At 45.3% G+C, this 18,355-nt stretch overlaps 1 protein-coding gene across 1 annotated transcript in view; it reads left to right on the top strand.

Annotated features, from left to right (window-relative positions):
* Positions 1-4,071: 4,071 nt before the first annotated feature.
* LOC141047326 (uncharacterized) overlaps positions 4,072-18,355 on the top strand; it is a 45,551-nt gene continuing 31,267 nt past the window's right edge. Inside the window, exon 1 of the mRNA XM_073542386.1 lies at positions 4,072-4,254. Within this exon, the coding sequence (XP_073398487.1) occupies positions 4,102-4,254 (153 nt within the window). The 5' untranslated portion in view covers positions 4,072-4,101. The remainder of the gene's footprint in view (positions 4,255-18,355) is intronic.

Raw genomic sequence — 18,355 nt, 5'->3', positions numbered from 1 at the left:
GGGGTGGTGGTGGCAGCATTAGGTTCTGAGTTGGAAAATATCATTCTTAAAGCCCAGGATGCGGCACCAACTAACTCTGTATGGAAAATTATTTGTGCCTAAAGCCCTGTGGAGAGCTTTGTTTATGGAATGTCATGAGTCCCGTTTGGCGGGTCATCCAGGGATTGCCGAAACTAGAAAGTCGATCGGTCAGACTTTCTGGTGGCCGGTGTGGCTAAGAGAAATTGTCAAGTGGGTACATCAGTGTATTGTGTGCGTGAGGTCTATGGCTTCTCATGCTCCGGCGGCAGGGTTGCTTTGCCCTTTAGAAGTTCCTAGTTCTATATAGACACATCTTGCAATGGATTTTATCACCAACCTGCCGGTCTCAGAGGGTTTTTCTGTCATCTGGGTTTTAGTGGACCAGTTTAGTAAGGTTTGGTTCACATTGCGTTAAACGGATGCGCTAACGCTGATGTAATTTTTGACATCTTTTGTGCCCTAGCGCAAACGGTATGCGTTAACGCATGGTAGCAGCTTGCTACCATGTGCTACCATGCATTAGCCCATACAGTCTATACAGAGCGAGTGGGTCAGTTCGCTGTGCGCTAGTCCCGACGCACCCAAAATCGCTGCAGTCCGAGTTCGAGTGTGCGTCATGAAGTAACGCATCATCGCTAACGCATGCTGATTTTGGCATGTGTTAGGATGCGCTACTGTCATTGCAGGCAATGGGTGCGTTAACGCATCCGTTACATAGCAATAGTGCCGCTATGTAATGGATCCCGTCAGCGCATACCCCCTAACGCAATTTGAACCCAGCCTCAGATGTGTCATCTGGTCCCATTCAATAAATTACCCTGTGCTAAGACACTTGCCAGGGAATTTGTGAAAGAGATTGTCAGACTCCATGATGTTCCCATGGACATTGTCTCCGATAGGGGACCACAGTTTGTGGCTCGGTTTTGGCGTGCCTTTTGTGACAGACTTAAGGTTCATTTGTCATTTTCATGGGGTTATTATCCGAGTCCAATGGACAGACCAAGAGGAAGAACCAGGACGTTGAGCAATTTTTGAGATGTTTTGTAGCAGACAATCAGGAGATGTGTTCGGAATACCTACCATTAGCTGAGTTTGCTCTGAATAATCATACGTCTTCTTCGGCTGGGTGTTCTCCTTTTTTGTTGCACTGGGAAGCATCCATCTTTTGGTCCTTTTTCTAGGATTGGGGCGGCCGTGCCTGAGGAGAATTTTTCTGGAAATTTGGAAAGGGTTTAGACCAGTGTGCGCCATAATCACAAACAGGCTAATAGGAGGTCTAAAAATTATTTTGACAAGAGAAGAAGGGAGGCAAGGTTTGCTGTTGGGGACATGGTTTGGTTGTCTTCTTGGAATCTGCATTTGAAGATCCCTTCTAAAAAGTTGGGGCCTAAGTTTGTAGGACCCTTCAAAGTGGGTCAGATTGTCAACTCAGCAGCGGTGAGATTAGACATTCCTTCGTCCTGGAAAATTAATTCAGTTTTTCATGTATCTTTGCTGAAGAAAGTTGACACGCCAGATAAGGTGGCTATGTCATATGCTCCTCCAATTTATGAGGAGTGCGAGTTTGAGATTTCATGCATTCTTAATTCCAGGTGGCACAGAGGAGGGTTACAGTATCTCGTGTCCTGGAAGGGTTTTGGTCCCGAGGAAAATTCCTGTGTGAAAGCTGAGGACGTCTCAGCCACAAGGTTAATTAAACCTTTTCACAGGAGATTTCCGAATAAGGCCCGGCCAAGAGGATACGGGGGATTCTTGTTAAAGGGGAGGTACTGTTAGAATCTGTTTTGTTTGACCGTCCGACATTTTCTTGTGGTGTTCAGGCTGGTGGTCTTTTTCCTCTGATGCTGGGTTTGTCTTGCGTCAGGTGATTGTATCACTCTTTATTAACCTGCACCTGTCTCGCTATCCTTGCTGGACAACAGTGTTAATCCGCTTGAGGTCTAACTTGGTGCTTTGCGTTGCCTTCTGTATTTGTAACCTGTGCAGTGCTGGGACTTCAGGTCCTGCTAGTCTTTGTTACTTTATCCTATTGGTTTCTGCAGCCTTCTCTGTGTTTTCTATTAGGAGGTCACCCGTTTTTATACCCAGTCCTTAGGTCTTTCAGGGACCCCCCTCCCCCTATCTATAGGTCTTCTCTTGAGATTAGCCTAGGATCGTCGGTGGGTCTATTTGCTAGGAATGGGACACCCACTCCATCGTAGGGTATCAGTCTAGTTGTAGTGCAGGGTCAGTTTTCCCCCTTCTATCCTAGTCCTGTGCTGCAGAACCGTAACATCTAGCACACTCTTATTCCACCAATCATGAAGCCCCAACGGTCTGAATTGAGAGCTCAGGGGTATAGAAAAAGGACTGTCCAGTGACCAAGTCTCTCTTGCTGCATGGTACCAATTTTGGATCTGCAGATCCGATTGGCAGGCCATAACCGAACCTGGATTATAAGAGTACTTGGACTTCAGCATCGAATGCAAGGATTCGGCCGAGATATCAAAGACTACATAAGGACGGAATCCAGCCTGGGACAATCACCTGACTACAGACTTTGCGGTACTCAGTCAGCTTCCTAAATCTGGCATTATTCCTTTCTCGGTGGGTGCCCACTGAAAGCGGGGTGCTGCTGGCTTGGAGTAAGTAGCCCTAGAAGCTCTGAGACATGGATATTATAATCCCTGGTAAGCGGTGGAAGGGTGAGAAACTGTTGCCTGTTACATTTTGTGTTTTGCGGGTTATGTGATATATGCCATTAATTGTTTGGGGATCCAGTAAAGTCCTAATATTGTGATTCCCTCACCCTGTGTTTTCTGAGTAGTGTTCCGCCCACTATTAAGGAGGTCGGGCGTTCAGTTGGGATGATGCTGTCTTTGTAAAGGTCGCCGGGCCAGTGGACGAGAGCACCCACTGACCCCGTGTCTACACAAGAACCACTATGTAAAGTTAAAAAAAGTTAATAATGGCATTACAATTACATATAAATAATTTGATGACATAAAACTTTATTAAGTGTAATTTCACACACAAACTTAGCATCTGTTCAACAACTCTTGAATTAAACATAGATTAGTGGGTTAAGCCCTTATGGAAACTTCACGTAAGTTGTGATAGCAAACAGTGAGGTACCTATAAAATGTTTCACATGTGGAGTTAGCATATTTTGTATAACTCTTCAACTATACGTAGAGTTGTGAATTTTTGGGGCAAAATTTGTTTGATTGAGTACGTTTGATTATGCGCGTGTAGCATTATGTAACACAGAATTTCAAGTTCATACAGAATCTGTGAATAATTAATGTCTTACTGGATGTAGTTCACAACATTCTGGCCATGAAGTACATTGTGATGATCGTCCGAGCAAGTTACTGGTGAAACTCTTCCAAGTTTCCGTTAACATACATAAATAAGCGATTTACGTGAATAACTTCTGAACTACACATAGAGTTGATAATTTTTTGGCAAATATTATTCAGGACATTGAGCTGTTCATTTTGAGTACAAGTGGTCCAGGGTACCTTGATCCAAATAAAATTTATATATGATCTGGTGCACCATAGATGAAAATCTAATCGCTAAAGACGAACTGCAGACTAACTTGAAGTCGGTGCCTCTATTGGTGATGAGCACAGATCGGAATATTTGGCAATTATGGCTCAGATTCCATGTAGACATGGGAGACTGATTTTCCTTGATGCCCCAGGAGGTTCCGGGAAAACATTCTTCATTATTTGCTGCTTGCACAAATTCCCTCAATCAATAACAATGCTCCGGCCGCTACATCATCTGGGATTGTGACCGCTCTCTAAGATGGAGGCCGCACGGCTCATTCACCACCAGGATCACCCCTGAATCTAGCGCTCATGGAAACTCCCATCTGTAATATCATCTAAGATCTGGGGGGTTCCAATCACTTAATGGGGGGAATTGTTCTACTCTTTACAACGTTACCTGTTCTTAAAGGAGCAACACCAGCAAAGGAGCTGAATACAGCACAGCAGAGTCCTGTATACACTGAGGTCCTGATCATGTGACCCCTGACTCCTCCCCTCCTGTGACCTCATCACAGGTCCTGTGCGCACAGAGCTGCCATATATGTGGAGTGCGGCTCTGCGGGTGGAGGTCGGTGCTGGAGGCTCCATTATTCTCTATGTGGAGTGCGGCTCTGCGGGTGGAGGTCGGTGCTGGAGGCTCCATTATTCTCTATGTGGAGTGCGGGTGGAGATCATCAATTGTTATAGATGTCAGGTAAGGAAGATCTGTGAGATAGGGGAAAGATGATCAGTTCAGATTTGTCTACATTGAGTTTGAGGAAGCGAGAGAAGAAGGAGGATATGGCTGATAGACACTCCAGGATTCTGGACAGCAGAGAGGTGACGTCTGGGCCAGAGAGGTAGATCTGAGTATCATCGGCATAAAGATGGTACTGGAATCCATGGGACTTTGAGTTGCCCCAGGCCAAGTGTATAGATTGAGAAGAGTATGGTTCCTAGAACAGAGCCTTGGGGGACTCCAACAGAGAAAGGGTGGGATGAGGAGGTAGTATGGGAGTGGGAGACGCTGAATGTGTGGTTGGAAAGGTATGAGAAGATCCAGGATAGGGCGAGGTCTTTGATACCTAAGGAGGAGAGGATCTGTAGTAGGAAGCAGTGGTCTACTGTGTCGAAAGCAGAGGACAGGTCTAGAAGGAGGAGTATAGAGTATTGTCCATTAGCTGTGGCTGTAAGTAGGTAGTTGGTAATTTTGGTCAGGGCTGTCTCAGTGGAATGATGGGGACGGAAACCAGATTGTAGATTTTCAAAGAGTGAGTTAGATGAGAGGTGGGAGGAGAGGTCAGCGTGGACGTGCTGCTCCAGGAGTTTAGAAGCGAATGGGAGCAGCGATATTGGGCGATAGCTGGACGTGGCTGTTGGGTCGAGAGTTGGCTTTTTAAGGATAGGCGTGATTGTGGCATGTTTGAAATCAGAAGGGAAGGTACAAGAAGTAAGTGATAGGTTGAAGAGGTGAGTTAGGGATGGGGTCGAGTGCACAAGTGGTGAGGTATGATTTGAAGAGAAGATGAGCAAGCTCCCCTTCAGTGATGTTGGGGATAAGGAGGTTATGGGCCTGTTTAGCAGAGGTGAGAGCTGATTTGAATGCAAGTGTTGCTTGTTTGAGTGCAGTGAAGTCATCTTGGGAATGCGTTTTCTTCCAGCGCCGTTCAGCAATTCTTGATGCTTGCCGAAGCTTTTTAGTGATGTTATTGTGCCAGGGTTGTCTATTGATTCGACGCACTTTGCTATGCATGACAGGGGCGACCGAGTCGATGGCTGATGCAAGAGTGGCATTGTAGAAACTAGTGGCAGTGTCTGTGTCGTGGAGTGAAGATATGGAGGACAGTGGTAGGATAGAGTCAGAGTGTATGTGAGTGTCTAGATGTGCAAGGTTTCTGCGGTGGTACGCATGTTGCTGGACATGGGTGACAGGTGAGGAGGACAGTGATGAGGAAGAGAGTAGATGGTGGTCAGATAGAGGGAGAAGTGAGGTTAGATAGGGAGCAGAGACGGGTGAAGACCAGGTCTAATGTGTGTCCATCTGTGTGGGTGGCTGAGGAGGACCTTTGAGTAAGTCCAAAAGATGAAGTGAGCAACAGGAGTTTTGAGGCTGCTGACTAGTGGGTGGCAATGGGGATGTTGAAGACACCCATGATGAAGGTGGGAATGTCAGCAGAGAGAAAGTGAAGGAGCCAGGTAGAGAATTGGTCAATGAAGGCAGTGGTTGGGCCTGGAGATCGGTATACGACAGCTACTTGGCGGTTGTAGGGAGAGTAGATGCGGACAGAGTGGACTTCAAAAGAGGGGAGGACAAGGGAGGGAAGAGGTGGGATTGGGTTGAAGGTGCAATTGGAAGAAAGGAGAAGGCCCACTCCTCCACCATATCTGTTCCCAGGGCGAGGAGTGTGGGTGAAGTGGAGGCCGCCATAGCATAGTGCAGCAGGGGAGGCGGTGTCGGAGGGTGTCAGCCATGTTTCAGTGAGGCCAAGGAAGGAAAAATTGAGGGAGGTAAAGAGGTCGTGAATCACATGGAGTTTATTACAGATGGAGTGGGCATTCCAGAGTGATCCCGAGGGAGGGAGCAGGGTGGTGGGCATCAAGGGCACGGATTTGAGGTATGTGGAGTACGGCTCTGTGGGTGGAGGTCGGTGCCGGAGACTCCATTATTCTCTCTGTGGAGTGCGACTCTGCAGGTGGAGGTCAGTCCAGGAGGCTCCATTATTCTCTATGTGGAGTGCGGGTGTGGAGGTCGGTGCCGGAGGCTCCTTTATTCTCTATGTGGAGTGCGGCTCTGCGAGTGGAGGTTGGTGCCAGAGGCTCCATTATTCTCTATGTGGAGTGCGGCTCTGCGGGTGAAGGTAGGTGCCGGAGGCTCCTTTATTCTTTGTGTGGAGTGCGGCTCTGCGGATGGAAGTCGGTGCTAGAGAATCCCCATTACTGAGCTTGGGGGACATTAACCCCTTCAGTACTGAGGCTCTTTTGGGGTCTCCGTGTGAACAGTGACGCAACAGCTGTGGACAGAATGCGGCTTCGCTGGTTTCCAGCTCCACATTAGACCCATTCAGACAACTGCAGGATGAGAGAACAGAAGCCCAGAGATGTTCTCACACAATGTGATTATTTCCCTCCTAGCTCCGCTCCAGCACAATAATGAAGATATTAGTGATGAGTGAGCCGCTCTCCACTACTCCATCAGGCATCGGGAGCTCGGACAAGCTTGTTACTCGATTATCGCAGATGATGGAGCGCCATGCTCGAGTTCCCAGCCAAGAACCATGTGGGGATTGCCCGCCATACACGGTAATGCTGTGGCCATGTTGGCTCCTGACATTACTGTGACTGTCCGGCCGCATCACGTTATCGGGTTTATAGAAACATAATTTTTTTTGGTAGGTTAAAAGTTGACCAACGATTTCTCATTTTTACAACAAAATTTGCAAAATCTTTTTAGGGACCACATCACATTTGAAGTGACTTCGAGGGGCCTATATGACATGAAACACCCAAAAGTGACACCATTCTAAAAACTGCACCCCTCAAGGTGCTCGAAACCACATTCAAGAAGTTTATTAACCCTTCATAGTGCTTCACAGAAACTGAAGCAACGTAGAAGGACAAAAAATTAACTTTTCACTTTTTAGTCACAAAAATGATCTTTTATCCCAAATATTTTTATTTTCACAAGGGTAACTGGAGAAAATGGGCCACAAAAGTTGATGTGCAATTTCTCCTGAGTATGCCTATACCCCATATGTGGGGGAGCACCACTGTTTGGGTGCACGCCAAGTCTCACAAGAGACGAGGAACCGTTTGACTTTTTGAAAGCAGAATTGCCTGGAATTTAGAAAGGACGCTGTGTCACGTTTAAAGAGCCCCTGATGTGCCTATACAGATGAAATCCCACAGAAGTGACCCTATTTTGGAAACTAGACCCTTCAAGAAATTTAGAAACCTATATGTAAAAATTATATAGCCAGTGGTATAGTAAGAAATGTAGATCTTTATTAATGAAATACGATAAAATGAAGTAAATAAGAAAATTATAGTGAGCAAGCTAAGGCAACAATTGCCAGCAGGGGGAGATGTACAGATGATTTACACAGGATTTCACAACAGGTAAGGGTACAGATATAGGGTAAGAGTATCCCATGTGATACCTTAAACCTGATATGCAGAGGTCCTAAGCTAGTACAGTGTATAAAGACAAATACATGTAATAAAGATGGACAAAAGAATACCTCTGGTCATCTCCTCCTGCTGGACTGGTGCCAGATCCCAACAGTTGTTTTGGAACTTGGCCATGGTAACACCCCCTTGTGTAATCCTGTCAATAAACCCGGCGCTAACCATTCTTTTTTCTTTGCAAAACCAAAATGGACTTCACCAACAAAACAACGCACGCTCCTCTAATGCACACTCTGCACCCCATCTTGACTGAAAAACCCCCCAGAAATGTAGAAATTGTAGGGGGCGTGGCCTGGACCTCATGTAGGGAGGACGTGGAGTGAGAGAGCTCCTGCCCGGATCCGACAATAAATCCTGATTACCGGCACTGCTGACGAGTCCCACTGACCTGGAGGGCTGCAATATCTCCCTGGGCGTTTAGACAGCGGAGGATCCTTGGGCCATGTCGAACCGCAGCAGTAAAAAAGATAAGGAGACGCCGGGGCGCGCCTCTGCTACATCCAGGATGGCACCAGCAAACAACAAGTCGGCTGGTAGTGGAGCGATGGGAGCTGCTGGCAGGCTGGAACGATATGCAAGGGTGCCTCCTGCTGCTGCTCGATCGCCCAGTGCACAGACTGAGGCAGACGCTGGATGCAGCGTGGAGCTGGAGGATCATCTCTCCAGGGAGGGAACAGTGAGTAAACTGGGCCCCCCTTCAGCCCAACATGTGCAGACACAGGGGCCTGTGCTGGAGGAGGAAGGAGTGGGGGATGGGGAGCAGCCGGAGTCTGTGACTGCTGAGCCCACACTGGGAGAAATCCTCGCAGCAATTAACTCCTGCAATACCACACTGGCCACTCTAAGTAATCAAATGGAGATTGTCACCAAGGACATGGCCTGTATTAAACAGGAGCTGCGAGGGGTGACTGCCAGGGTGGGGGAACTGGAGGAGCGTGTTGGTGCGACGGAGGATAAATTGCCACCAATAACACGGGAGCTGGGAAAAGCCACGCAAAATATTACAATACTGCTGAACAAGGTGGATGATTTAGAGAACCGCTCCCGTAGAAGTAATCTGCGACTGGTGGGGGTTCCTGAGAGGACGTAGGGGACTGACTCACTTGGCTTTTTTGAAAAATGGCTAATGGACACCTTTGGTAAAGATGTTTTGTCCCCATTCTTTACTATTGAGAGAGCACACAGGGTCCCTACGCGTGCCCCCCCGCCGGGAGCACCCCCGCGTCCCATCTTGCTTAAGCTCCTACACTTTAAAGATAGAGATGCTATCCTGCGCAGATCCAGAGACATTAAGGAACTTGCTATTAATGGGAGGAAAGTCTCCATTTTCCCTGATTTTTCCCTGGAGGTGCAGCGTAAAAGGGCGCAATTTATTGAGATTAAAAAACGCCTACGTGACTTACAGGTGACATATTCCATGATGTACCCTGCTAGACTGCGGATTGATGTGAATGGAGAAACGCACTTTTTTGATACGGCGGGAATGGCGCTGTCCTGGCTGGATATTAATGAGAGGTCCATGAGGAGGAAGAATACTTGAAGTTCTCCCTTTTTTTTCGCCACCAGGTGTTACTCCTTTTTGTCTAGGACGCTATGCTGGTATAATTACTACTGTTCATTCCATTTCGGATTCAGGGCGGGAGCTGACCGGATTGCTGTGGACACTCGTTACAGTGACAAGCTGTGGACCCTTCTCCCTGCATGGACTCTGGGCGAGTTTTCTAGCCCTGATTCTCTCTATTTGAGAGAAATGTGCAAGTTACACTTGTGTTTGGGGGTAGGGGCGCTGTGCACTGGTGTGCAGTGCTCCCTCTCCCTCCTTTGTTTTTTTCGTTTGTTGTTGTATTCCCTAATTGTTCTGTGGGATGTGATGTGCGTCAGCCGTGTCGCCCAATTCATTGTACTGAGGGATGGTGGAGATTGCCTCTCTCCCTCGGGAGTGGAGTATGTTCCGATTTCTCATTTTTTAGTCTGCTCTTATGGCGATATCACTTAATATTGTAGCGTGGAATGTTAGGGGGCTCGGGGATGCAAATAAGAGATGTGCTATATTTACTAATATGCAGAAATTTCTCCCGGCTATCCTGTGTATGTCTGAGACCCACATGGTGAAAGATAATATTCATTGGCTAAGAAAGGGATGGGTTTCACATGAATATCATTCCACGTACTCGACCCATGCGCGGGGTGTCAGTGTGCTGGTGAACAGGTCCATCCCCTTCTCATGTACTAAATCAGTGGTTGACCCTGGGGGCAGATTTGTATGTTTGCTTTGCACGTTATACGGTATACAATTTATTTTGGTTGCCATGTACATCCCCCCGCCCTATTCAGTCGAACCAGTAAAAAGAATCTTGTCTATTTTGGGTTCCTTTCCCCCTGCGCCGACTCTTCTAATAGGAGATTTTAATACATATTTGCATCCCTATTTGGATAAGTTGCATTCGGGAAACATATCAGAGGATGCAGCCTCAACCTCATTTGCTAGAACGTTAGTGGAGCTGGGTATGGTAGATCTTTGGCGTGTCCAAAACCCCACAGCCAGACAGTTTTCCTGCTACTCTAGCTCCCACCACGCTATGTCACGGATAGACCTGGCCATTGGGAATACACTCATGACCCCATATGTACGAGGGGTGGCCTACCTGCCTAGAAGTGTATCTGATCACTCGCCGCTACATGTCACACTTTCATGGGGACACCCCCTCACCCTATCTAGACCTATCTGGAAGCTTAATCCCTTCTGGATCCAGCTTATAGGGGGATCTTTGCATGATGCCATTCTAGAATATTTTCAACTTAATGAGTACTCTGCATCATCACACATAGTCTGGGATTCCATGAAAGCCTATGTCAGGGGCTTATATATTAGAGAAATATGCACACGGAAAAGCCAAAATAGACGCTACACCCAGAGTCTGATCCAGGAGGTGTCTGTTGCGGAGGCTGCGGTGATACTCAACCCGACAGAGGAAACTAAAAAAGCTTTGGAGAAGGCACAGGGGTCGCTCAGGGAAAACCTCATGTCGGCGGCAGCAAATAAACGTTATTTCCTCAAACAAAAATATTTTATAGAGGGGGAGGGAGTAGGACATTTATTGGCCACGGTCATTAGAGCACAGGACGGATCTTCATATATCAATAGGCTAAAAACGGACTCGGGTGGTCCTGTGACAGACAGTGCGGACATAGTGAGTGAGATAAGGAGGTATTATATGCGACTATACACATCAGATTGCAGTCTCACGGAGACTGAGATTGAGCAGTACCTGGATGCTCTCTCTCTCCCTGCATTGGCTGATAGCGATAGGGATTCATTGGATCGGGACATCCTGTTGGAGGAGTTGGAGGAGGCGCTTGGTCAGATGCAAAATGAAAAGGCTCCAGGAATGGATGGCCTGCCTGGCGAGTTTTACAAAACCTATGCACCCTTACTGCTACCTAAGCTACTTAAGGTATTTGAAGAGGCTGAAAGGCAGAGGGTCCTCCCGCCATCTATGAGGGAAGCTTTGATAGTTTTAATATTAAAGCCCGGAAAGGATCCAGAGGTTCCGGATTCATATCGCCCGATTTCCCTATTATCAACAGATGTTAAATTATTGGCCAAGGTACTCGCCAATAGGATGTCCCGAGTTATCTCATCTGTTATACAGAAGGATCAGACGGGATTTATCCCAGGCAGAGCCACATCTATGAACCTTAGGAAACTATACTTGGGGATTCAACATAGTTCTGGGGAGTTGGGGGGAAGAGCAATTTTGTCCTTAGACGCCGCTAAGGCGTTCGATAGTTTGGAGTGGGGTTTTTTGTGGGCGGTACTTCGGAAAATGGGCTTTGGACACAGATTTATAAATTGGGTGAGGCTGTTGTATGGCTCGCCGGTGGCGAAGGTTGGGGCTAATGGCAGGGTCTCTGAGTCTTTTCCTCTTGGGAGAGGTACTAGACAGGGGTGCCCGCTCTCGCCCTTGCTATTTGCTACTGCGGTGGAGCCATTGGCAGTTGCAATTCGGAAGTCCAGAGAAATAATGGGATTCAGATGTGGAACTGTGGAGTTGAGGATATCATTGTACGCGGATGATTTACTTCTATATTTAGATAAGGTACATTCCTCGATTTTGCCGGCAATGGAGGTCATTCGAGAATTTGGGCTGAGGTCTGGTCTTCGGATTAATTGGTCCAAATCAGCTTTAATGCCGATAGACCCTCTCCCGGCGGATTTCTCAGATTTGCAGATACCGGTCCCTGTAGTTCGGAGGTTTAAGTATCTGGGTATAATTGTTAGTCCTGCCCCGAAGGATTTTCGGGCTCTGAATCTGGAGCCCCTGTTGCAGCGATTTAGAGCAAAAGTACATACTTGGTGTCGCCTGCCGTTGTCGAATATTGGTAGATCTAACTTAATCAAAATGGTAATGATGCCACAATTATTATATTTGATACATAATTCTCCGGTGTGGATCTGTAGGGACTTTTTTGCAAAAATAAATACATTATTCCAGGAATTAATTTGGAAGAAAAAACAGGCTAGGATTCGCTTGGAGATACTGCAGCGAGGGAAGGAGGAGGGAGGATTGGCGGTGCCAAACCCATTCATATACTTTATAGCCTCCCAGATGCAACATCTTAAGGGTTGGGGTAGAGACGGGGCGTGTGACAATGGTGGTGATATTGTGAGGGAAGGATCGGTATGGAAATATCCAGGGTGCCGGTTGGAGGTGGGAAGACGGCAGATAAATGGGGCACGATACCCCACGTTGGCTGTGATTTTCAAGGTGTGGGATAGGGGTAAGTCTCTTTTGAAGATAAATGGGCCTACGGAATTGTGGCCATTGTGGCGAAATCCGGATTTGCAAGAGATCAAAAAGCTGGTGGGGTTCGGAAGATGGGAAGATAAAGGGATTTATCTGGTGTCACAAATTTTGCAAAATAATACTCTTAAGAGTTTTGAACAATTGAGAACAGAATTTCACCTCCCGCACGTCTTCTTTTATCAGTACTTACAGCTAAGACATGCATTGGAAAAACAGAGAAGGACAAATCCGGTGATAGTGACACATAATCAAACACTACATATGCTACTTACATCTGAGTCTTCTAGGGGACTTATCTCTGAATTATATAAAAGATTATTACCTGCCCATCTGGAGACATATCCACTGACTGCTGCTAAGAATAAGTGGGAACGGGACGTTGGCCCCCTGACGGAGGACCAGTGGTCCGATATTCTAGAACAGGTCCCTAAAATGGCGGTTTCTGAGTGCCAGCGGCTTTCGCAAATATATCTCATTCACAGGGTATATAAAACACCCAGCTTATTATTTAAAATGGGACTTAGGCCCAATACACAATGTGTTAGGTGTGGGCAGGATGATGCCCACTTGATGCATGTTATGTGGGAGTGCGGGCACATTGGGGATTTCTGGAGGCAGACCCTGGGACTCATAGCCCAAGTATACCATATCACAATACGACCGTCACCTCGTCTATGTTTGTTGAATTTGTGGGAGGAGGGGGTTGACCCGGACTCTGCAGTGGCCCTGGGAATAGCACGCATCCTGTATCAGGCAAGAAAGATACTTGCATATCATTGGTTGGATCCTATGCCACCAACATTGTCAGAGCTTAAAAATAAACTAAATAATGTCATCAGATTGGAAAGGGGGGCTTATTTAAAAAGAAATGCATTAAGAAAGTTTTACAAAATTTGGCAGCCATGGATGGAGTCACCGGGTCTCCCCTCGGGCGCACTGGTACGGGATGCGATGTTGGACCAGTTGCTGTTGTGCTTGCGATGAGGGGATGCTTGGGGGGTGAAAATAAAGTCTAGTGCCCTTTGTGGCGAAGTAGATTTTGAGTGGCGCGGTGGGAGGGAGCTGGGGTGGATTGGACCTGATATCCGTGGGGGGCGGGGGGGGGCGAAATATGATGCGGAGTGGCACGGCTGGCGGGGATGGTTTTCCCGCTGAAATGAGGCACTGATGTATAATTTTGATTTTTGTTTATTTGTGGAGCCATGTTGTTTATAGGCTCAATTTTATGCAAATATCTGTGTTTTGAGATTTCTTCTTTTTATTTATTCTTACACAGGAAGAGTTTTACCCTTTAAATAATATTTGCTCTCAATGTAAATTTTACTTGCTATATAAGATGTCATATTCTTTCTGTATTGATTCCTGAATGTTTAATAAAAAAGATCTGATTCAAAAAAAAAAAAAAAAGAAAAGAAATTGTAGCAAATATATTAAAAAAGAAAAACTGAAATATCACATGGTAATAAGTACTCCTACCCTTTGCTCAGACACTCATATTTAAGTCACATGCTGTCTATTTCCTTGTGATCCTCCTTGAGATAGGACTTCATTTGTAAAGGCACACACCAGTCTAAATAAGACCTCGCAGCTCACAATGCATGTCAGACCGAAAGAGAAACATGAGGTCAAAGGAACTGGCCAAGAAGCTCAGAGACAGAATTGTGGCAAGGCACAGATCTGGCCAAGGTTACAGAAGAATTTCTGCAGTACTCAAGGTTCCTAAGAGCACAGTGGTCTCCATAATCCTCAAATGGAAATAGTTTGGGACCACCAGAAGTCTTCCTAGACCTGGCTGTCCAGCCATACTGAGCAATCATGGGAGAAGAGCCTTGGTGAGAGAGGTAAAGAAGAACCCCAAGATTACTGTGGCTGAACTCTACAGATGCAGTGGGGAGATGGGAGAAAATTCCACAGTCAACTATCACTGCAGCCCTCCACTAGTAGGGCCTTTATGGCAGAGTGGCCAAACAGAAGCCTCTCTTCAGTACAAGACATATGAAAGCAGGCATAGAGTTTGCTAAAACATACATGAAGGACTCCCAGAAAATGAGAAATAAGATTCTCTGGTCTGATGAGACAAACATAGAACTTTTTGGTGATAATTCTAAGCGGTATATGTGGAGAAAACCAGGCAATGCTCATCTCCTGCCCAATACAATCCCAACAGTGAAACATGGTGGTGGCAGCTTCATGCTATGGGGTGTTTTTCATTTTTCAGCTGCAGGGACAGGACGACTGGTTGCCATTGAAGGAAGCATGAATGTGGCCAAGTACAGAGATTTCCTGGATGAATACTTATTCCAGAGTGCTCTGGACCTCAGACTTGGCCGAAGGTTCACCTTTCAACAAGACAATGACCCTAAGCACACAGCTAAATTAACAAAGGAGCGGCTTCAGAACAATTTTAACCATTCTTGACTGGCCCAGCCAGAGCCCTGACCTAAACCCAATTGAGCATCTCTGGAGAGACCTGAAAATGGCTGTTCACCAACGTTCACCATGCAACCTGACAGAACTGGAGAGGATCTGCAAGGAAGAATGGCAGAGGATCCCCAAATCCAGGTGTGAAAAACTTGTTACATCATTCCCAAGAAGACTCATGGCGGTACTAGCTCAAAAGGGTGCTTCTACTCAATACTGAGCAAAGGGTCTGAATTATGACTATGTGATATTTCAGTTTTTCTTTTTTTAATAAATCTGCAAAAATTTCTACATTTCTGTTTTTTTTCAGTCAAGATGGGGTGCAGAGTGTACATTAATGAGAAACAAAAATAATTTTTTTCAATTTACCAAATGGCTGCAATGAAACAGAGTGAAAATTTTAAAGGGGTCTGAATACTTTCTGTACCCACTGTAATTCTTTTTTGTGCAAAAGAAAAAGGAACGTCACTAACAAAGCAACGTAGCCTACCCTAATGCATTAGAAATTACCCGGCCATAACAATTTTTTTAAATGCAAAAGAAAGACCCTACCTCGCTACCTATACAGCTACTCTGTGCAATTTTTCTTTTGTAAAACAAAATCTGACGTCACTGTAATGTATAATTAGTTAACCTGTCTCTTTAAGAAAGGAAATCTTGTGACTGGAAGGTTATAGACAGGAAGTGGGTTGGTGGAGTTTCAGTTTAGCCTGATGAGGGAAATGTGATGCTGTGTGCTGGAGGAAGAAGGAGAAGAATAAAGTACAGTTAAAGCATTCTCGCTTGAATTCCTTATACTGTGTGGACATTACAGTCACCAAACACTGTGATGCCCGCTACACTAATGTGCTACCTCGCTAATTATGAAACTACTCTGTACAATTTTTTTCTTCTCTAAAACAAGATTGGACGTCACCAAACACTGTGACGTCTGCTACATTAACACGCTACTCCTCTACCTATGAAACTACACTGTTTTAACTACTATTATGTTTAAAAAAAAAAAAACATTCGGAAGTCGCTTACACTGCAACGTCCGCTATGCTCAGTAACTAATAAGTCCCATGGGGAAGTCTCTGATCAGCAGCAAACTGATCAGAGCGTTGCAGATACGGGAGAGCACGAATACTTAGTCGAGAACGCCACAGAAAAACAAAAAATGGTGCAAAAAAGTGCACTAAAAATTCAATTTGGAGGAGAGGGGGGATGAGGAGACTGGAACAGGGATTGTGGGGACAGGGACAGGGATGGCGAGTTGCTGCTGCTATGTTCACAGATGAGTCACACAGCACAGCAGTCAGATCGCAGGAGGACACAGCACTCGGAGGCACAGATCGCTGGGGGAATCGCACTGGCCATCAATGAAACAGCATGTGGCATGTCTTTTTTTTTTCATTTTTTTCAACTTTATTGACACATTGCTGATGTGGGGGGGAATTATACACACTGAAATAGAGTAATAGAAAATGTATAATAAATAATCAGATGAATATCAAAATAATCATATACCAAAATACTTGCACAAGGAGTGAATGGCAGACCATTCGGAAACAAGAATGCAAAAAAAGGCGAAAAAACCCCAAAAAGGTCATACAAAAATATTGAAGAGAAAGTCAAAGCTATCAAATGATGTTTGTTGGGACAAAAAAAGGGGAAAGGACATAACAATGTAGCCGACAACCAAGTGTATGACTAACCAAAAGACGGGTGACCAATAAATTATAACTAGAGGTACGTTCTGCAGGACACACAAATTCATAAAAGGTGCCACCTAAAGAGGATAACAAGGTGGTATACATAAATACATCAATTGTCAAAATAAAATGCAGGACAGCACCAAAATATAATAGGTGTCAAACTGGAGGTAGAAAAAAAATCATAAGATACATACTCCATAATCCAGAGATAATAGGATTAAAATAAAAATCCTAATAATTACCAAAATGCAGTACCAAAGTCACACTAAAAATAGCAAAGGAAATACAGTGCAAAAGTAAAAAGGTGCCACCTAAAGAGGATAACAAGGTGGTATACATAAATACATCAATTGTCAAAATAAAATGCAGGACAGCACCAAAATATAATAGGTGTCAAACTGGAGGTAGAAATAAAATCATAAGATACATACTCCATAATCCAGAGATAATAGGATTAAAATAAAAATCCTAATAATTACCAAAATGCAGTACCAAAGTCACACTAAAAATAGCAAAGGAAATACAGTGCAAAAGTAAAAAAATTAAAAATAAGATAAAAAATACTCATCACAATAATGTTCAATGAAGAATTCTTATAACAAAGCATAGTGCCAAGTAAAACCTATCACGAAGTGCAAATAGGTAAAGTGCAGATCACAGAAAAGCCTATATAGACTCAATATAGAGAAGTGCTTAGATATAGGATATATAGATACGTGGGAGGTCACATCGGCATGGGCAGACCCGCACCCCGACACGCGTTTTGGATATAATCCTTCATCAGGGGGGAGTGGCGTCCATAAATGACAGAGGGGTTATAAATGGGAATGATTCCACGTCATAGTCGACGCATGCGCGGTCAGGAGGACCCAGAGGGCATGAGCGCCGGCATCATGCGGCGACGGAGCGCGCAGAGTCACATGATCCCTCATCACAGCAGCATAGAGACGCCGGAATCCACCGCCCGCAAACACACAGCGCATGTGTACTGGGTGGACACAGCTTCATGCGTAAATATAGATAATACATGTCACATACGTATAGACAAACACAAGAAGTCCCATGATGAAAAAAGGGGGAAGAAAAACAATAATAAGAAAAAAGAAAATAATGCAAAACCAGTGAAAAAAGGTGTGAAGAAAAAATAAAAATAAAACAAAGTGAGAAAAAATAATAAAATAATAATAAATATATGAATAATATATATATATATATATATATATATACTGTATATATACTAGCTGAAGAGCCCGGTGCTGCCCGGACATAGTAACTACTGTAACTGTGGTTAGTTATAACAAATTATAATTATCCTCCATCCCATAGTCCCGTGCCCATATACCCATAGTACATATCCACCATCCCATAGTCCCGTGCCCATATACCCATCACAGATCCTCCATCCCATGGTCCCGTGCCCATATACCCATCATACATATCCTCCATCCCATAGTCCTGTGCCCATATACCCATCACAGATCCTCCATCCCACAGGCCCGTGCCCATATACCCATCATACATATCCTCCATCCCATAGTCCAGTGCCCATATACCCATCACACATCCTCCATCCCATAGTCCTATGCCCATATACCCATCACACATCCTCCATCTCATAGTCCCATGCCCATATACCCATCATACATATCCTCCATCCCATAGTCCCGTGCCCATATACCCATCATACATATCCTCCATCCCATAG

Source organism: Dendrobates tinctorius, unplaced genomic scaffold (genome assembly GCF_039654945.1).
Source record: "Dendrobates tinctorius isolate UK_male_01 unplaced genomic scaffold, ASM3965494v1 ptg000126l, whole genome shotgun sequence".
Classification (NCBI taxonomy): domain Eukaryota; kingdom Metazoa; phylum Chordata; class Amphibia; order Anura; family Dendrobatidae; genus Dendrobates; species Dendrobates tinctorius.
The sequence above is the reverse complement of the archived record's forward strand: the minus strand, read 5'-3'. Positions and strand labels throughout refer to the sequence as shown.